At 43.3% G+C, this 22,151-nt stretch overlaps 1 protein-coding gene across 1 annotated transcript; it reads right to left on the bottom strand.

Moving 5' to 3' along the window:
* Window positions 1-317: 317 nt before the first annotated feature.
* On the bottom strand, window positions 318-21,348 carry LOC149084643 (uncharacterized). The gene is made up of 7 exons (XM_089235357.1): window positions 20,626-21,348; window positions 16,345-17,218; window positions 13,110-13,687; window positions 11,420-11,561; window positions 8,820-9,011; window positions 8,581-8,710; window positions 318-690 (listed from the first exon to the last, which is right to left on the bottom strand). Exons 1-7 carry the CDS (start codon window positions 21,346-21,348, stop codon window positions 426-428), a joined length of 2,904 nt encoding a protein of 967 aa, XP_089091483.1. The 3' UTR covers window positions 318-425.
* Between the last annotated feature and the right edge of the window lie 803 nt (window positions 21,349-22,151).

Genomic DNA, 22,151 nt, shown 5'->3' with positions numbered 1-22,151 from the left:
AAAGTTGAAATGATGGTCCTGGGGTTCAGGGTTTCATTCACAAACAAGACAGTTTTTGTGAAACAAATTTACATTTATTCACTGGCTAATGGCTTTTTTTTTCTTCCAGAATACTGTTTATACAGAATCCGGAGTATTCAAGATATTCACGAAGGTTGCTTACTGAAAATGAATAAATGGAGATCAAACGCGCTAAGGTTGTTGAGAAAGGAATTGATCGCAATCTGCCTCTCCAAGGCCTGTTCTTCATAAGTTCACCCGCCCCCTCTATATAGTGTCCTTTGCGGCAGACCTAGACAACCTAGTACGCAGGGAGAGGAGGAGGGCTGTGTGCCATACGCCTGAAATACAAAAGGTAGCGAATTCTGGGGCCCTGGACACGTGCCCCGTTTGGCCATGCAAAGAACAGGCCCTGGGGTTTTCTTTCACGCCCATTGGTGTCCGTACTTCGAATGACAACGTGCGACCGTTTTCTTGGGCATCGCGTATCGGAGCTTGGACCAGAACATTTTCTCGTGCCACAGCAACGTTTGACTCGATTCGAGGATCGCCTTCAGACTTGGATCGAAACCTTCTTTGGACGGAAGCTCGCCGAACTGGATCACGATTAATCTGCAGATTTTTTCTTCCAAGAAAATGGCGAACGCACTCCTGAAGACTTCCATGCAGAACTCGTCTTTCAAATAACTCCTGAAAGAGAAAAATAATAGAAAGTGTATAGGAAATATATTTACCATTCACTCGTCATTTGAAAAATCCTAACCCTTTGATCCCATTGCCGTTTTAACTCATGGGCCCACCCGGGCGCCTGAAGAGAATGGGGGGGGGGTGACCTCAAAAAAATGAGAAGTACGTAGTTGAATTTTTCGAAAATTTGCCTTGTAGTTCTTCAGAAAAATCACTTGGCCCGGGGGCCCCATGATGCTCTTAAGACGGCTTTGGTTCTAACCCCCCTCCTCCTCTTTAGAAGAAGAAAATAAATTGAAAAGCCTTCCCTCGAGAAAACTCTGCATACGTAGCTGACTGATCTAATGTATTTAATGTACATAGGAATATACGCACAGGAGTTTTCACATAGGAATACGATGAATTATCATCGTCCCCCGTCCCCTCCCCAAAGTTTCTAGTCTATCTCTGCCAATGTTCATAGCGGGTTCAACTGAGTTGTCGGCAAATGTCTCCTGAATACGAAATCAAGTATCCACTATCAATGGTTTAAGTGCGCATGACACCCTCCCCCCCCCACACACACACACAATGGTAGCATGGGCCCGGGACAAATATTATTGTTTTTTACACTATAAATTCGCTATAGAAGAGGCCCATCGAAGTACTCAGTCTAGGGTGACCTGGCTCCAAGATGTTGAGGGGGGGGGGGGCGGCGTTGCCATGGGTGAGCACCGAGACTCTCGCAGAGAAAGGAAAATTTTATTCTTACACGAAATGTGCCTTCTGACTTCCCCCCCCCCCCCCGATGGGAAGGGTGGGGGACACATTCAATTTTTTACACTTGCGAAGACTTGTTGTTTCTCTGCGTACAGGTTTTCGCTATCTGTGTTGAACAGCATAATAACACGCTACCTTATGCAATGTAGGGAACTTTTAGAGGAGGAACCAGAGCAGTGAATGACCAAAAGATTGACCAGAAAAGTGTGGAAGCGAGTGAAGTAGCCCACCAGGAGCCCCACCCCCCCCCCCAATCGTCCTTCATCGATATTTAATACAAGAAGGGGAAAGGAGTCCCAAAAATAATTTTCTCGTTCCCGAACTAAACGACCCCGAACAGGGACGAAATTAAATATTTTTCTGGTAATTAAAAAATTGAAAAAGAGTATATATATGTGCGAACAGTACTTTGCAAACACCAAGTGGTGCCCCAAAAATTTCTTGATGGCCCCCATTAAGATGATTTGGGAAAAAATCTTGTGTTTAGTAATTCCATACTTTTGGTTGCATTCGTTTGGTCCGGGCTCCATTATAGGATACCTTGGCACGATGTTACTGACTCCGAGTTTCAGGGTCCTCTAAAAATATATAAAACTGCGACAGCTGGGGGGGGGGGGGGGGCGCATTTTTTTTTTCTTGTTTCGACAATGTCTAGTTATATCACACGAAATCAAGTAGGGGTCATTCAAGTATTACGTCAGCATCGAGGGGGTTTCGGATTTGATGACAAGGGGGGGAAGGGGGGTTTGAAGGATGCTTACGTCATCAACTACCCCTTTTTGAAGATATGAAATATTCTAAGCTGCTGACAGGGGGGGGGGGGCGGGCGGGCGTCAAAAATGGCTGAAAATCTGCTTACGTAATACTTGAATGGCCCATAGTGGAAATTCTCATTTCACCTGTCCTCTGCTTCATTTCTAGGTTCTTCGTTTTTGACGGCTCCTTACACTCCGAAGAAAAAACCGAACTTCCATTGAAAGAACTGAACCATTCAGTTCCATGGAGGAAAGAATAACAGGAGGTGGCGTGACCAGCGCGTCCGTTGAGAAAGTATGGGAAATCAGGGTTGCCAGATGAAGCCAGTGATCTCTCTATTAAAGGGACCAAGTAATCCCTAACAAACCGTGGCTTCCCATGCTTTCCTATGAGAAACACACATCCCCGTTTTTAAAAAACATTTAAAATTTTTCTTTTCACTTCAGGAACTCAATTTTTTTTTCTCAAATTCTGTGGATATATTTATACAATTGAACGAGAGCTTTTACGATTTTAATTGTTATTTGTTTATATTAATTTCAACAACATGGAACCTTTTGCAAAAACAACCAAAATTTACCCATATCTTGTGCCACAAAAAATTGTGCCAAAGCATGTAACACCTCAGTGCTGAGATAGAGACAATGTTTAAAGACACTTGAACAAGCGGTGTTTGAAAAAATCTCACTGTTTTTTTGCGGAAAGCATTACTTATGAAAAACATTAGCATATATAATGGCTTTCAGTTGTTTATATTAAAATATTATATAAATATTTCCAGTCCAGGTAGAACAAAAACTCGAACACAGACAATTTTAGATTTCAAATTCAATTCGAAACTGTTTTTTGTCGAATTTTCGTATACATACCACCGGGGGGGGGGGGGGGTGTCTGGTCCCCCCCCCCCCGAAATGTAAGAAAATAACCCAAAAAAAAGAAAAAAGATGGCCAAATCTTTTGTTCTATCACTTTGGTCTCCCCCCCCCCCCCGAAATGGAAGTGGTCCCCCGCGAACGAAATTTCTGGCTACGCCCCTGCATACCGCTTTAAAAGCAAAGTAATAGATACAAAATGAAGGGAGGGGGGAAACAGCCCAAGTGATTATTTTCCTAAATACTATAGGCCAGAGAGATGACTTTTTTCGTAGAAAAAAGTTTTTCATTTTTTTTCTCAATACTACATCTACACAGCGAAAGGTTCGGATGGGCGGCATATATTTCAGTAATACGTATTCAAGAATATGAGAGTGGAGCGGAAGAAGGGTGGCAAAATTTGTACAGCCTACAGGCAGCAAAATCATAAATACAGTGGTCCCGAGGACGCTCGAGCACTTCCAGTACTTTGAGGCACGGGAGCGGCAAAATGCTGTTTATCCCGGTCTTCAAAAATCCTACCTACGGTCTTGTCAAAAGGTGCTCGAGCACCCCAGAATTGATTCAGAAATCAAAATTCCTCATGTAAAGCTTAAGACGAGCGCCCACGGGCCAGAAACACTCGAAATGTCCCGGATCTATTATAATGATGAACGAAACAAAAAGGCAAAATAAACAGTTAAAAGAAAAAAATATGAAAATTGCATTTTATTGGAGCTTCATATTATTTTAATTAATCATATCCCCATAGACATTAATGTGATACATCGAATTTTTAAAATAAATTGAAGGCACTGAACTAAAAACTTATGACGAGTCGAGAGCGAAAAATGATCTTCCCCTTTCAAAAATAAATTGAACATATAATGTTCTTTGCTAGTTTGGAGCTATTATGGCTACTTATAGCTCAGTACGAAAATTTCTGCTGTCGTCTGCTTCATTCTAGGTAATTTGTTTTTAACGGCTCCTTGTGCTCTTAAGAAAGAACTGAACTTGCCATCCTGTTCAGTATGTGGGTTTGAATCGTAGGGAACTACACTGAATAAAAATTGCTGCTCATTTTTGATCCGAAATTCATTATCACGATTTGAGTCATCTTCATTTTTGACAATAGATGGCAGCAAAAACAGTGTACTAGAACAGTGTAAATTCGCAGTAGTGTATTTCTAGTCTGCTTCTTCCCTGTTTTTGCACGAGTCATCTCTAGAGCACGGAAGTTAAGGCAAAATGCCATAAATGCCCTTTTTTTTGCCGATTTTCAAACTTTTCTGGTAAAAATGCCTTTTTGAAATTTTCGTCCCATAAACGTGCCTATTTTAACATCATGAGCGGAGATACGGGGGGAGGGCGCAGCATCAAATGTGGAATCGACTGATCTAATGTATACGTGTATATATGAATTGACATCATTAGGATGATCATATTTCCTCGAGAGAAATACGGAAAATTAGGATTCGAAATACTGGACATCGCCAAAAATGTGACTAAAATTGCCAAATATTGCTGAAATTACGGGAAAATCGCAATGGTGGGAAGTGAAGCATCGCATTAAACTGCAGTGCATTGAAATGAATTCCACGTGATAAAACGTTCACCAAAAAAATGTGGGAGATTAATATTCTTATTTGTAGTTGTAATTATCATAATATAATTTATGAGTTGAAAAACAATTTCAATGTTTGACTTCAATAAAGAATAAAAATTCAAGTAGGCTGTTTCACTTAAAAGACGGGGGAAACCGAGACACTTTTGCCAAATAGTCGGGACGGCCAGAAAAATGGGAAATACCGGGCGTGTCCCGGGATATACGGGACGTATGGTCACTCTAGACATCCATGTCTATCTCCCCCATGTTTAACATAGTTTTAAGTTTATTAGTGAGTTTCATAGGCCATAATCCGTAAAACTTGGGTATTTCGGCATTGAGAACTTCGAAAAAAATTGTTCATTTTAAAATTTTCCATCTCTCAGTACTAATTATCATCAGAAAGCCCAATGGCATCATCATAGTCCTCCCCCCAGCAATAATGACCAAGCCCCAAGACTTCCAAGTCTATCTTCACCTATGATTATAAACTGTAATTAAAACAATAGACGAATTAAGTGCAACCAATTTTTCACCGAAAACCGTAACTGGTGGAACGGGGCTCCAATGGATAGTTGAAATCCATCAAACCCCCTTCATCATGACTCTGCCAATTCCTGTGCAGTAGTGCGCTTTGCAATGATAGTTAGATTCTAATAAGGTGGGTGAAGACGTAGGTTCACCTGAGACCCAAGGGTGTGGTTTTTTTTTCAAGCTCGGGTATAATTTCGTAGTTTCCAAATGTTCATAGACCTGGCAACACAGGTCGAGGCATGTGTAGAAAATTTTTTGGTCTTTTTAATCGTGCTTTGTGTCTACTGTCGTATGATCAAATCTCCGCAAGGTGTGGAAATTCAGAATCGTTCAATTTATCAAATGAGTTCTTTGCCAGTTTCTTTGCATATGAAGTTACATCAGCTACTCCGGAATCACGTCTGATGTTAACGTTTCTAACGTACCAAGGTAGTCCGGTGTATCTCCTCAGAGTCTTGTTCTGAAATCTCTCCAGAGCGATGATATTCATTTTCTTCGAGAACAACCAGACAGGCGCAGCATACAGAAGAATCGGTCTAATTGCCATCTTATACAGAATAATTTTATTTCGAATTGAAAGACTTGAGTGCCTGTGGCTTAGTCTGTTGAGCATGACCGAGGCCACGGTCGCCCTACGGATGGCATCAACACACTGCCGGGAGAAACTGAATCTCTTGTCCATTATCACCCCCAAATATTTATTGTGAATGACTGGGTTGATTATAACTCCTTGTACCTCTATGTGTGCTTGTTGTGGTAATGAGGACTTGTTAGTGAACTACATGAATTTGGTTTTATCTGCATTCAGTTCAACACGGGTTCGCACACACCAGCGCTCGACCAATCTTACCATTTCTTGCAAGTTTGAAAGGGCCTTGCCAGGGTCCCTATCTGTGCAACAAAGGGCACTATCGTCGGCATAAAGAGCGGTGAAACCCTTAGGGGCAACTGGGAAGTCATTCATATGAAAATTGTGTAGGATAGGACCTAACACACTTCCCTGAGCTATTGATGAACGAATCTGTCTAGAATTAGATATTGAATCATTTATCTGTTCTCGGAAAGAGCGCGAGTCGAGATAATTGCTCACAAATTTGATGATGTTATACGGCATTCCCATGCGAATCATCTTAAACAGCAGCCCATTGTGCCAAACTTTATCAAAAGATTTCTTTAAATCGAAAAGGCTGTCTTTATAAATTTTGGCTTCTTGAATTCGTTCTACGAACCGCAATAATTGAGTGGTGGTCGAGTGCTTGCTGCGGAAACCGTGCTGCTCTGGACCGATAATGCTATTGTCCTCTACAAATTTGTGTAGTCTGATGGCTACCACTCTCTCAAAAAGTTTCCCTAATGAACTGAGAAGTGAGATTGGGCGCCAATTCTGTGGATAGTGTAGGTCATGTCCAGCTTTGGGGATGACCTTAACTTTAGCGAGTTTCCATTCTGCCGGAAAGTGGTTTGTACGAAGTAATTCGTTGAATATGTTGACCAGCTGGCAAACCATATTTTCGGGGAGATTCTTGATAGTGTTGTTGGTGATGGTGTCCTGACCAGGTGCTTTTTTCTTTTTGAGGTTTTTGATAATGTTTGAACTTCTTCATAACTTCTTCAGTGTTCGTAGGAAATAAGGCAGAGGGTTGTTCTGGGGGAATATCCCTAAAGAATACTTGAACTTCTCTGTCAACACTGGCAATAAGCTGAGGAGGAGTGTTATCACATGGAGAGAACTGTCTCTCATATGTGTCAGCAAATATTTCCGCTTTATCACTGTCACTATATACTGTTCCGCTTGTGCCGACAATCGGAGGAATCCTCGAATAAGTGGGCTTACATGTTTTATACACTTTGTATAACGCAATTTGTATTACACAATTTGCCTCACGTAAAAAGCTGAAGTAACGCTCACTCATAACCAATTTTTCAACTAGAGTTTTTGGACATTTAATACCTTCGTGTTTTGTTATTTTTTCTTCCTTCCAAAAATTATAAATGCTTTTTTTTAATGCCTATTTTAGGCATTTTTAGTGCCCTTTTGCCTGCCTACTTCGACCATTTTTAGTGCCTGAACTTCTGGGGTCTAGTCATCTCTAATTTTGAGACTAGATGGCAGCACCAACAATTTAAAACCAAACAGTGGAAATACCCATTTTACGAGTTCAAGCTAGGGTTAGTGCCGTCTCAAGCTTAACGCATGGGCCACCCCAAAGCTGCATTAAGAGTTAACTTACAAGCGGCTTTGGGCCACCCGGACACAGCTATTACCTCTTAGAGATACATCTCGACAAAAAGCTCCGAGGGCCAAATGCGTAACCATGCAGCACCTCCTAGAGATAGAAGGCCTCTGCACTGTTTACCATAAATGTCATTCAGACTACCTAGCAAGTTTGCCACATTTTGAAACACAGCATCCTATTTCGTTTCTTCTTATTTTGGCATAAGATCTTCCTGATTCGCTCCCAAACACCGCATAGTGATTGGATGTGGGGGCATAGAAATCGCCAATTCTGAGCCCGATCATTTCTTTTCCCTACAACGATGAGACTGGCACGAGCAGGGAATTTTTTTCCCTGAATATTCTGAGGGAAAATGGACTACTTACTGACGTCACGAGCAGACTGCGGAGGCCTTCTATCTCTACGAGGTGCTGAACCAGATCCACGCGTTGAAAACTCCTGCTTTACGACATGCGTGCTCAACTAATTACCCGCGGGCCAAAAATGAGGTCCCTCCCGCAGTCTTCTGATGTGGTCTGTGACCCCAAACAAATTTTTTTTTTACCAATTGCTATGGAAGGTCTTGCACGGTTCAAAGTTCATTTTCTAAAAACGAACTAAACGGCACATTTACAGATCACTTGAGTGATCCGCGACACAGTACTGGCGCACTTAAGCGACCCGTGGCGCAGTTCCACATCACTCGAGGAAGCCTCGTGGAGCGTTTACGGATCACTTTAGCGACTCGCGGTGCAGTTCCACATCACTTATGCGACCACGTGGAATATTTACAGATTACTTGAGTGATCCGCGACTGAGTGCCGGAGCACTAAGTGGACTCCCCGGCAGGATCCTCGCCCACACGGGTAAAAGGCTTATATCCCAGGAGGTACAGAGCCTGGGTCGTGTCTGGTCTGACGCAGCACTAAGTGGCCCGTGGTGCAGTCCCATATCACCCAAGTGGCACGGTAAATTTCCATATCACTCAAGTATAACACGCGGCACGTTTACAGATAACTCAAATGACCCGCAACACATTTACTGATCACGTGTGACCTGCGGTGTTGTTCCAGATCACTTAAGTGGCTCGAAGTCTCCCAAAGGTTGAGGGCCCCCCCCCCCCCCTCGATGCTTTACGACCACGAATCAGTTTTTTTTTTTTTGGACTCACTTGGATAAGACGATGATGACTCTCCTGCATCTCGCCACTGCAGTCAACATGTCGACTATTTCATTTCCTCCAGCGGTGATGTCGCGTAGTGGTATGCATATGTTGAAATGAGGCTCGTCTTCTTCCAAACCTGTAACGGTGGGGTTCGACAACACAAGCGTTATTTCAGTGATTGCGATTTTTTTGTTTTATCAAAAGCGTTCTGGCAGATAAACGAAACGTAAAATCGAGGAACTCACCTCTGGCTATCGTATTCGCCGCAAATTCGAGGTTGTCGTAACTGCAACAGAGCAGGGCATCGAACACCTTGTCCTGATCAGTTGCTTCGTCTTCTTTGACCCACGTTAATCCGTGAGCGTAAAGCCACACCTTGATATTCAAGTGGTACCTGAAGTAGGCCAAACCGATCGACGAACACAACAACAGCAGGGCTGAAGCGGAAGAATTGATTGATGAGTGCTTACTTATTCAATCTAAATATGATAATTTTATGAAACGGAAAAAGAGCTTGTGTCATGACACACGTGTTTCCGACACTCAAATAAAACTCAGTAGATTATTATGTGCAGGACTTGTGTTATAGGGTGGGTGGGGCACAGGCGGATAAGATTCCCCGGGCGCTGCAATGGGGGGGGGGGTAAGAATATGATCCTTTAACCTCTCATTCAACATTACAAGTGGCGGGTCACCAAAATGAGTGCTCGCCTCGGCTAACCAAGCATATAGTTGCGGCCCCGATTAGGGGCCATTCAAGTATTACGTAAGCAGATTTTTAGCCATTTTAGAACCCCCCCCCCGTCAGCAAAAGTCTGCAAAACACTGACCCCCCTTCCCCCCCCCGTCAGCAAAATTTCGTCAGCAGTTTAGAATATTTAATATCTTCAAAAAGGGTGGTTGATGACGTAAGCAATCTCCAAACCCCCCCCCCCCGTCATCAAAAGTCAGCAAATCCGAAACCCCCTTCCCCTCCCCCCCCCCCCCTCGATGCTGACGTAATACTTGCATGATCCCTTGTGTGAAATCAAGATATTTTGTGCGCAAATACATAAAGTTCAATCACGATTTCCAGGGCTTGTGATTCTGGTGTCCAAAACTATAATTTAACTAGCTATAATATACCCTGCGCTGCCCGGTTTCTTTTTTCAATCACTGACAGGGATAAAGTGATAAACCATTGTAAAGGCATATATGCATGTCTGAAACGCGTTGCTAGGAAACCACGGTAACCAGAGTAAACGTTCCAAAGTGATTGTTGAGGTCTGGGAACTATTTTTTGCCCGACAGTTTTTTTGCCCGTTTCGAGCATTTGCCCGGCTCTGACAAACGTTTGAGGTAGCTTATCGTTCAAGTCGAGTCCCATTTGGTATATATGAAAAATTTGGCGACGATAGATCTATAATTGTAGATTTGTGTTGAGAAAACTCACGCACACCTTTTCCACAATTTTAAGGGACGCTTTTTCTTATCAGTGGAAAATAACTTTGTTAAGAAATTATCTAAAAAATTTGTAGGAATATTTTCCCTTCTCAACGAGAAATTCGGAGGAGTAAATTGAATTTTGATGCGGAATCACGCATCTAGATGCGTATTGGCGAACAATGGGGAGAGAGGCACGTTTGTGTCAGAATTGAAGAAAGCTGGGATATTGCGTAGGTTGAAAGACTCGTCATGGACATTCGGGCATGCCATGGCCCCTACATCTTGGAGCACAGCCCCTTGGGCTGGCCCCAGATCTTTCACGGGCCTTTCTATAGTCAATTTATAGCGTGAAAAAGCAAAAAAAAAAAAGATCAGAATTGTTCCGGGCACGGTCCGGGGGCATCAAGGGAAGAGCGGCCTCACAAAAATGAGATCCGGTTGAAATTTTCTAGGATTTACCGGGTAGGGCCTCCAAAAAACCACTTGGCCCGGGGGCCCATGATACTCTTAAGACGGCCCTGACGGGAGGTGATTGCTAAAAGGTAGTGAATGTGTCTGCTGTGGGAGGATTCACTGTATAGCAAAATATTTTAGCTTATGTGCGGTCGTGTGGGCATCTTGCTAAACTCTCATCGTGAGGATTCAGGTTCGAACCCCGTTGGCGGCACACTGGTGGTCGGCTGAAGTTGATTTTCTGTGATTTCCCAACTTTGAGGCGTGATTGCGAACTCGTCTCCCATTTGAAGAGGTCTCTCCGCAGAGAGCAGGCAGATTTGCAACATGGTTCTCACGTAACATGAAAACCAAAGCAGTTACCGTCTTCATTTCAGAATATAACAGGAAGATGACAATGCCAAAGCAAGCACAACTCCAACAACACAAATACGTTAGGGGGCCACACGTACACTCAGAACACACATTCCGGCAAGTGCCGATTCCCTAGAAATTCCGCAGAGGAATGTGTTCGATTATACATAATTAAGTAAAGGTAGTAGGATCCATTGCATAGCAAAATACATTGAAGTCTTTTTTCACGGGTTTCAAAGGTGTCCATTAATGGGAGATGCCCGCTAAAGGGGAATGTCCGTTATGGAGGTTCAGCTGTACCTGAAACAAATTTATATATTGATTTTAAAAAATTATAGAGAACCAGATATCATCACCATGAAAGGCTCCCAATGCGTCCGTAGGCGGTTATCGTTCAATTAAGAATTTGTATTATTGGCATAGGTAGGAGGGCGAAGGTGGTCATTCACCCCCAATTTCCCGTTCGAGGAGCCTGTGTGTGGAAATGGCTACGGTGGTGCCAGGACCGTAGCTGCATAGAAGCAATGTCCTGGGGCAAGCATATTATGTGGATAAACATCAGTGTCGGATGTAAAATAACTTGTGTTACATAACGTGCTTATGTCTTACTTACAGATCGTTGCAAGAGCTATGGCCACATACAATTTCATCTTGGACGGGCAAAGTTCGTTGTCCGTCAGAGAAATGATCAATCTGCCGACCAGAGCGCCGTCCTGCTGGTCCTGACCACAGTAAGTATCGTTGACGTCGGAGATCTGAAAAAAGACGTTCGATGAAACGTGTGCAAATGGAAGTTGAACAGTTTGTAGATAAGTATCGGAAATTAACACTTTCACTGCGGGTTATAATTTGTTTTCCGAGTTTTTCTGGCGGATTTTTTTGTAATAAATAGGTTTATTTTAGTGTATGAAACACAACATTGGTGTCAAATTAGTAAAATATTAAATATTTAAATCAAAAAATCGCATGACGCCAAGGCGGCGTCTTTCGCTGGTGGAATTAGGCTAGTTATGCCAACCCGCAGCCCAAGAAAGTGTCTCGCCTTATGAATGGCAGGGAGGCTGAAACCTGGCAATCAATGGGCCGTTCTTGCCATGAGTTTAGGATAAAAATAGCATTATCTTGCAAACCGTTTCCTTACCTCGGTGATGAAAGGAAAGGAGCAATGAACTGAGAAGGTGAAACAAATGGAAAAATGAACAAAACACCTAAGACCAGTGGTGTATTTACAGGGAGGCTTAGCGGACGCTTACCCAGGGCGGCAAGTTCAAGGAAACGGAAAATTTGAAAAATGAGCGGCCAAAAAAATTAGTAGAATGGAAGAAGGGCGGCAAAATTTGTATCACCCTAAATGAATATCCGCCTCTGCCGAGATAGCAAGGGAGTGATCAAAAGAGTGACTTAGAGAATTTGCAAGCACATTACGCCGGGGTTTCCTAGGAATAGGTGTTTTTCGCAGCGTGAACCGAGCAGTATAATTTCGCGTCGGCAGCAACGTGTTACTCCGGTTTGAATAGAATGGAAAGAGAACACACAAGAGAGAGAGAGAGATAGTGAAGAGAAAACATCGGCAAAACGCGCTGCGCACGACGCATTTCACTCCTCCAGAAGCAGTCCGCCAACCACGCCCGACGTAAAGCGCTGTCGTGAGGCGTATTGCGCTCTGTAGGAAAACAGTCATGCTGCTTTTCTTATTGGTGAGTGGACGGCGGGTGGTGCGTGCGCGTGGGTGATTCACGTTGCGCGCGGCACAGGAAACCTGCTCCTAGGAAAACCCGGCTTTAGAGAGCAAAAGAGCGTGAGCAAAATGATGTAAAACCAAGATTAGTAAGTTTACAAATTAAAAAAAAAATGTTTAGAATTGTGCTTTTGTGAGCAAAAAAACTATTTGCAATAAAAAGCAGTTATTGTGTGGAATGTGGATATATTAAAACAAATAAACGAAAATGCAAAAACCTAAAAAGTCGTTTCGGAAAACTGAGAGCTCGTAGATTAGACAACAAACTTTAAATAACTGACATTATGAAAAACTTCGAACGGATGTTCACAGTGGCCGCAATGCAAATTCAAGGCCCCGCCTCCATGCCAGTAGCATTATATAATCCTCTAACAAAACGCATCGACCGCGACGCCACGTTGGCGTCAACCGCTGGCTGGAACAAGACGCAAGACAACGGGGCGTCACCCTGTGCAGTGAAAGTGTTAAGGCCTACGTCGAGAATGTACCGTATAGAAGCACAATATTATTCGAAATTGTATCGGTCGTCACATTACGTGTAATTTAGATCGAAGAAAAAAATTACCGTGTCGCCATGCGACAGCAACCATTTCTTGAACCCTCTGGTGTCGCAGTCGCATATCCAAGGATTTTCAGACAAGGTCAGCACATCGAGGGTGTATTCATCCTCGAGCAACATTGCGGGAGGCCTCTCCAGCCTGTTGTGGTCGAGATACAGCTCTTCCAGTGAATCCGGTAGGTGCCCGTCGAATTCCTCGATTTGGTTGTTTCCCAGATCCAGCCAGCGTATCCCTGTCATGACGGTGGAGTCCGTCATGTTCACCCTGACCAGGGTGTTATTGTTCATGAACAGAGCGCCCGCTTGTTCCGGCAACTTTTCGGGTAGTCTATTGAAGTCCCGTTCGGAACAGTCGACCTCTATGAAGAAGTTCCTACCGTCGGGCTTGCACTGACATTCGCAGGATTCCGGGCAATCTTCGGGCCAGTTCGTCAGATCGCGGGTCGTCAAGTTCCGGAACGGTACCAGGTACAACCTTGGCTTGGGATACTTGCAGAGCGGATTGTCTTTCAGGTAGGTTCCATTCGTTTTCTTGTACCACTTGAGAAGCCAAAGTAATCGGCAATCGCATTCCCATTTGTTCCCTTGAAAAAAAGAAAAAATAAGTTACTTAATTTTACATTTAGGCCCGTTTTTTTCATGGGCGAGGGGGGCGCATAGGAGCCATTCAAGTATTACGTCATCATCGATGGTGGGGAGGGGTGTTGGATAATGCTTATTCATCAACCACCCTTTATGAAAATATGTGTTAGGATTCAGACGGGCAGAGCTGATGACGGAATTTTGCTGACAAGGGGGGGGGTCAGCGTTTTGCTGACAACGGGAAGGGGGGGGGTCAAAAATGGCTAAAATTTGCTTACGTAATACTTGAACGGCCCCATATCAACACCTTGTTGGCTTTCTGCGGTTTTCCAACTTCAAGGTATGATTCGCGCGCGCGCGAGCCAGTCTCCCATTTGAAAAAGTCTCTCCGCAATGGGCAGGCGTAACACCATCAAGTTTCATGAAAATTCAAGCATTTGTCATCTTTACTTCAAAGTGTATAACATAGATGGCAGCACCGGTAAGAACACGAAACGAGTAGAAATCTAAGCATAAATACGTTAGGGCCCATGCATATACTACGTACACTCACACAACACGTTCCGACATGTACCGATTCATTAGAAATTCCTCAGAGGAATGTGTACGAGGTGCATGCTCGCTTATGTAGTTGCAGGTTTGCGAATCTGCGCGCTTAATGAATCTGGTTAAGTTTGAGGCCGCAGGCCACATCAGATGACTCCGAGGAACACATTCAGCCCGCGGCCATGGATTGATTGAGCATGTATGTCCTAATGCCAACTTTGCCCAGAACAACTTACCCATTATCAAGTTAAACTTGGGCCTTGCACACATTGGAGTATATATATTTATTTTTATTCATACTGTTATATTCGAGGCATGTGCACTAATATTCAGAACATAAATTTTCACAGTTATGCTATGCTTTTCCACATCAGATAGTGGACTACCCGCTGGGACCTCTTGTAAACCGAGCACAACCAGTGCCGTCTTAGCGCATGGGCTTATCCAGGCACCTCAAGTGCACAGGGGCCTCGTGATATTGTGATATTAAGATTTATTTATATAATTTACGAGAATAAAAAGGTATATGAATTGGTACGCAGGCATTTCGAGTAAGGGCCTCCAGAATATCACCGTGCCCTGGAACCTATGGTGCTGTTGAGACGGCCCAGAACACAACTCCAGCCCACCCGCATGGGCAGTTTACTGCAGTTTTATTCCCATTCGGAGGTAAATGAGTTAGGCCGGATGTGTGTGCAACTAACAGTCAACGCGTGCATCTAGTGCCAATGTAATTCAAATTCCGAGTGAGGTGTCACGATTGAATATTTGTAGTTTTCTAGAGTTTGTTATTACTCTCTATGGCGAGATCGGTTCAAATTCACGCCTAGAGAAGTTGGAAAACCAATCTCAGCCGACCATCACTGTGATGTCTGAGGGGATCGAACCCATGTCCTCCAGCAGCGAGTCCATCACGATAAATATACGACAGTATAAGCCGAACTGCAGGGAGGGACTGACTTTCTGCATTGGCAAATGCAGTTATTAGCCCAGAGGACCTGCCTCCACCCATGATTTGTATGATTGACATTATTCGCTGAGTAACCAAAAAACTCTAATAGTCTTGCAGGTAATGGAGGGGGGCTCTTCCCCACGTCACTGTCCGGCACTGTGTAAGATATATTATCACGCTAAATCAGATTATTCGTACCACTACGCTGTACTAATTTGGTAGAAGTCTCGTTCGTTGCTGTAACAGGTAAGAATGGTGTAATTCGTACTATCACACGAGCGAAAGCTACCATCGATTGAAGTACCGTTACAAATTCATTTCAAGCAGGATTGCTGTAGGTAACCATATTTCCCGTCATAGAATAATTGAAAAGCCAGCTGACTGGGAGCGTTACTGGCCATCATATTAAACTTAGTCTATAATGTGGATGAATGTTGGTTTTACTACCAGCACCATCAGTATAAGCTCCCACTGATGGTACTGGATGCTAGATAGTTGGGATTACACCACCTATATTGTGACTTATAACGGCTCTATTTGGCAGTGCTACGGCTCTTTAATGCAGAATCTGAGTTATAACGACTCTATCTGCCGAAGTCATGGCTATGTAACACAGCGACTGCGTTATAACAACTCTCTATGACAGTCACACAGGGACGTAGCCAGAAATTTCGTTCGGGGGGGGGGACCAAAGTGTCAGAACAATGGATTTGGCCATCTTTTTCCCCTTTTTTGGGTCATTTTCTCACATTTCGGGGGGGGGGGACCAGACCCCCAAGTCCCCCCCCCCTTGCTACGCCCTTAGAGTCACAGCTTTGTAACGCAGAATCTAAGTTACAATGGCCTCATCTGCGAGAATCGTGGCTTTATAATTCATTCTCAGCGGTGGTCTAGAAGAGCGACTGAAACAATATTTCCTTGATCTGGGATCTATAGTTCGAAAACTTTTAATGATATATATGACCTGCACAGGGCCGCAACTAGGGGTGGGGAGACGGGTCTCGTGCCCCGGGTGCTAGACCCGAGGGGGCACAAATTTCATTTTGAAACCTCTCCTTCAACGTGACAAGGGAGCGTCAAAATGTGCGCTTGCCCCAGGTGAAAAAAGCATCTAGTTGCGGCTCTGGACTTGCATATTACCGAATGACTAGCTAGACTCACCTCCACCCAACCACAGCTCCGTAATGTTGAATATGTCAGTGAAGCTGTCCCTGGACAAAGTACGCAGCTTGTTCTTGGAAAGATTAAGGGATTTTAGGCTGCGAAGATTTTTGAAAGCGCCATTGACATTCGTAAGTCTATTCGATTTCAAACTCAACTTCGGAAGGTTATTGAGACACAACAAGTCGGTCTCGCTGAGAATTTCCAGCTTCCCGCTTGACAAGGTAAGCGTCTTCATAGTCCTCAAGTGTTTCACACTGTCGTTCAGGCTCGTGAATTTGTTGGATTTGAGTAAGAGGGTCTCGATCTGGTGGAGACCAGAGAAGCTGTCTTTCTCCAGGTGCCTGATGTCGTTCGACGACAGATGGAGGTGAACTATTTTCGAAGCACCCGAGAACGAGCCGCTCCCTAAGTATTCGATGTTGTTTTGGCTGAGCATCAACGTCTCTAACGCTTCGTTCCCCACGAAAGAGTTGTCGATGCTGGATATCTTGTTCGAGATCAAATTGAGGAGTTTCAAATTTTTCATGCCGTTGAAGACCCCTTCAACGGATGCGAGTTTATTATAAGCGAGATTCACTTCGTGTAGCGACCTCATGTCGTGGAATAGATTCTTCGGGAGCTCTGTCAGGTTGTTGCTGGTAGCCGTGATTTCCTTTAGGAAAGAGAACCGCGACACGATTCTCCCGTCCAGTCTTTGAAGGTGGCACCCACCGATGTCGAGTGAAGTTATGGATGACGTTTTGATGGTCATCGCAAGCAGATCTTCCAATTGAAGGTCATTCTTCCCCAAGCGGAGCTTCTTGACGCTGGACGTCTTGTCGTGGAAAGCATTCGAAACCATCGTGAGGTTATTGTTAGAAACATCAACGACCTAAACAAAGGAAAAAAAAGGAGACAAAATTGAAAATTAAATACAGTAAAACCTCTCAAAAACGGCCACTAACGGGACCGTGAAAATGTGGCCGATATTGGGAATGGCCGCTTTATTTCTAAAAAAAAATAAAATAAAACAGTCTATGCACAAATGTCTATGTAAATACAGTACTACAATCGTATGTCTAATGTATTTATGCATCACTATAAATCTCGTCAAACTGATGCCGAACTTGACAAGTCTGGCGACAGCTCCGTTTAATTTGGCGATGTCATAGCGCCAAAAGAAGGTAAAGATAGCGTGAAAATCATCGCTTCAGAGTAGCTCTTTTTCTTCTCAATTGCCTTCAATGTACCCATTATTACAAAAATTATGTAAATAGTTATTATTTATCATGCATTGTGTCATTTTTGCCAGTAAATAACCATTAATGCATCACTATAAATCTCGTCAAACTGATGCCGAACTTGACAAGTCTGGCGACAGCTCCGTTTAATTTGGCGATGCCATAGCACCAAAAGAAGGTAAAGATAGCGTGAAAATCATCGAGGTTGTCCTAGAACTGTTATTTTACCCTATACATGGAGCACTAAAATCTCCTTACAGCGCAATGCTTATTGTTCTCAATGAAAAACGGTCCCAGAATCCTTTGCATTATGTTCCGCAAAGGCTACCCCCAATTTGCTTGGCGACAAACCTTCAAGCTTATCACTTGAAGGTTTGTCACCAAGATGGCATTATGCTGCCATCCCTTAAAACAGATCGGGCTCGGACGTCGCTTCACCCCTCCGGCCGTTAAAGGGGGCCCCTGCCCCGGATTGAAAATATCAAATCTGTTTTCACCACAACCAGAAACAGGGCAAAACTGATAAGTTCAAACATAATGTAAATAAATGTGAATTTTAAAGCAACCTTTGCAACCATGCATTGCGCTGCAGGGAGAAACTAACTACAATAGTTGGCACCACCACATAAGAACTATGAGCAGTTTGTTGAGTTTTCCTGAAAAGACGAGATATCTTATTTGTCGGCCTCTCTCTGTTTTTAACATGTTTCGTTGAAATAACTGTTTCTGGATACGAGTAAAATAGCTGTTCTGCAAAATAAATATGTGTATTGTCCTTCGTATTGCTTCGTGTTTCGCCATCTCGAGTGTTTGTGCGAGACATTATCCAGAACACCATCTAGCATTTATACCCACGAAAAGAAAACACACATTCATCCCCCTCCCACATAGAGTTCGGGGTAGGGGAACTCTCTTGAAAATCATTTTTCTCAAGCGCTATGTGTAATTGTTTTTCAACTCTATGTTCAAAGTCGCCGTTATTCGGAGGTTATCTGTAATGCCTGTAATGTTGAATCAATGGGACGAGTTCGGTTCCAACAAAATGTGGCCGTCGTTCGGAGGTGGATGAGGTTTGGTGTATATTCAGTAATAGATATCGTATTCTTATTAAAAAAAAAAAAATTAACATGCCTGAAAGCTGTTTCTGTATAATTAATCTTTAGAATACGACACTGTGACGGCTATTAAACTTGTTTTGAAAAGGCATTGGTCTGCTCATCGGTGACCGAAATCGAACTTGTGTTTGGAACTCTTCACTCTCACTCACACACATATTAGTGACGGATATCGGACATGCTTTAGAAGGCAGCATTTATCTGCGACTATTGAATTTAGATTTTTAACCACTTTACGACCAAGGGCGTAATATTGCGTCCAAACACCTGTAGAATAAATTCAAACAAGCTCTCTCCTCATCATCGCGAGGCTTTGTTGTAACCTTACGAAGTTGTTCCTTTTACCTTATTTTTGATTTCTATACAATCATTAAGTGATTTTCCCCACACATATATGCATGTAAGTACACCATTATATACATATAAGAGCGAAAGAGAGCAGGTGAGGGTGAAAAGAAGAATCTACTTCGTATACCTGCGCTCTCATCTCTATCCCCTCTCTTATCTGCACTTATCTATTATATTGTTTTCCTTCCATTTTTTTTCCTTCCTTTTCTTCAACCTTTCTTTTAATTCATTTTCTTTCACTTTTGCTAACGTGCGATTAGTTTAGGTCAAGGTTACCATATTTATCGCCCATTCGTCAAATAGAGATCATCCGAATTTCTCTTGCCAATAGCTTGTAAGCGAGGAGGTTAATCTCTCTTATCAGTGACCGACATCGAACATGTGCTTTGGAATGCGACGCTCATCGGTGTCTGATATCGAACTTGTGTATGTAAAGCTGGGTCAACGCCGCCTCCCTGCGCTGCAGGAAAACCTGTTTCTGAGGTGGAACTGCGCACAGTGTGGTAGGCGGACTGTGAACAGCTCAAAATCGGGTATCCTCGCTCTCGTCCCAGCGCGATTCCCTAGGAGTCGGAGGACTAATTACTCATTTATGCTCATACTACTTGGATGGTGGCGTTTTTTTTTTTTATTTTACCGACACAATTATTATTATTCTTGAATATCACTGTCTCGTGCGATTATTGACACAGAACAAGTTGCTCGGCCACTTAAATCTCGCCCTGTTTAAAGTTGCTCTGCTTTGTTTAAGCCATTATCAGTTTTTGCGCGCCACGGTGCGGCTAACCGCTGCGGATGTAGACCTGCTTAAGCGTTTGTGATGCTTGGCGTGGTAGTGGTCGGCTGAAGTTGGTTTTCTGTGGTTCCCAACTTCAAGGCGCAAATGCGAGCCGATCTCCCCGTTAAAAAGTCTCGCCACAGAGAGCAACAGTCCTACAACGGTAAATCATTCAACCATAACACTTCACTCATAGTTTGTAAAACTGGGGGCAGATGACAGCACTACACATAACAAGCATTACACAGAAACAAACTTTACGTCAGGTTGCACTACACGTACACACACATTCCCGCATGTACCGATTCGTTGGGGGGTTCCGGGGGGGGGGGGTGCATGTGTGGTGTAGCAGTAGTAGGTAGGGGCTCGGGGATCCATGATGTTCAGCCACCTCGTTGGGCAATTTGCCTGTTGTGGCGTTGTATTTGTATTTGTATTTGTATTTATCTGTGGCCGAAGTCGATCTTGCGTTAGTAATGTAGTCAAACGTATTTTATGAAATATCACGCTTACTAATGACCAACAATGAACTTTTTGCGGGGCCACCGTTAACCTGCAACGAACTTATGTGTCTGAAATGGACGTTCCTTTGCAACCGACACTGAATTCAACCGTCACCGTCATCATTATGAATAGGTAAAGATTGAAATCTTGAGTTTGTGTTAGTCTAGATTAATAGATATGAGCCTCGTATAATTTTTTTCTTAAAAACGTTTCCGACATTTTAACAATTGTACTTCAGACATGCAAATTTTCAACGAGTTGCTTTTTTATTTTATTTCATGCAAATGTCAATGAACAAAGCTATTATAATTACCAGGGGGTCGAGTTTCTTGAAAGCGCCATCCAGAGTGACAAGTTGATTCCCCGACAAGATTATCGAACGAAGCCTTATCAGAGGATCAAAGGTACCTTCCGGAACTGTCGTCAATTGATTATCCGACAGTTCCAGGTAAACGATACGCTGCGTATTCGCGAAAGCGTCTTTGTCGATCGTCCTTATGGAGCTCTTCTTAAAAGTCACATAGTTTATTTCGGTCAAGTTCTGCATCTCGTCTCCCAGAGCTTCCAGGCTCCCCTTGTTGATGTAGATCGACTTGACATTCGACAAGCTCCTCAGACCAATCGGTATCCTGGTGAATCGCGTGTTTTCCATTATGACCTTAAGCAGGTCCCTCATTTGACCGAATGCGTTCTCTTCGACGTCTTCGATCGGGCAGTACGATATGAACTGCGATATGCTGGCATTTACTATGAATCCCCTCGGAAACTTCGTCAGTGAGCAGGGATGGAAAAACGTCAACTTATTTATCTGTACGTCAACGAAACGACTTCTAAGTAACTCTTGGACCGGAGCGATATCGTCGATGTTGTGGCATCCAACGTCAATTGTGTCGTGGTATCTTCTGCAGTCGCAGTTCTCGCAGGTCGAACAAAGGTCTTCGGCGTCACGCTCCGATATCTGCATAATATGTAGAGCGGGGTGCATCTGGCGTTCTGCGTCGGTGACGTTCACGCAAATGGTTATACTGATGCTCATCGTGAGGATAAAGCAAACAACTATTCGCGGTGAAGTTAATTTATGCAATGGGAGCATTGTGACCATGAGGTTTTTTGCCATATATAGCCTTAATTCATTTGCTGACCCCTATTCTTACTGATAGGGGGGGTTTACCAGTGATTCTGTCCAAATGAGACTGATTATTGGTGTGAGGAAACCAATTCTTCAGAGGTTATTGTCACAAATAATTACTCCAATGACCGCACGGCACTATTTGGAAACACAACATGCCATCAAAACTTCATGTCATTCACATCAGTAAATTTCACAAAAGTCATTTTGCGATGGCACGAGGCCGGACATTCAAAGGAAGTTTATTGTTAATCATATGCACACGAAATGAACAGTGACAATCCGATCTGGGAAAAAAAAAATTGTAGTCATCCCATTGGCTGTATAGGTGCGTTTTCGCGGAAGCCGGAAATCTGCCGGAACAGGAATGAGTCAAAGTTAGCTTCCATAAAAAGAAAAAAAATCCCATATTCTTTGCGTTTTAAATGTATCGACTGTCGATTATCTTTCCGATAAGATACTTCAGATGATAAAACACGCAAAAAAAAAAACAGTGATGCTAGATGTTCGCTAGAACGGAGATGTCTCTAGGAGATTAATTGTTGTAACGGGATTGTGATCACACACATCCAGTTAACCCGGAAATGAATCGTAATGATCGTGGGGTGATAATAACGCGCAAATTCGATTCCGCATTTCATAATTTTCGAACTAATTGAACGGAGTTGAATGTTTTACATTTAATACGGCGCGTGCTTACCTGATAGTTG

The sequence above is a fragment of the Pholcus phalangioides genome, unplaced genomic scaffold, assembly GCF_987345545.1.
Source record: "Pholcus phalangioides strain wild (caught in Gottingen) unplaced genomic scaffold, Ppha-v1.0 ptg000008l_1, whole genome shotgun sequence".
In the NCBI taxonomy this organism is placed as follows: Eukaryota; Metazoa; Arthropoda; class Arachnida; order Araneae; family Pholcidae; genus Pholcus; species Pholcus phalangioides.
The sequence above is the reverse complement of the archived record's forward strand: the minus strand, read 5'-3'. Positions and strand labels throughout refer to the sequence as shown.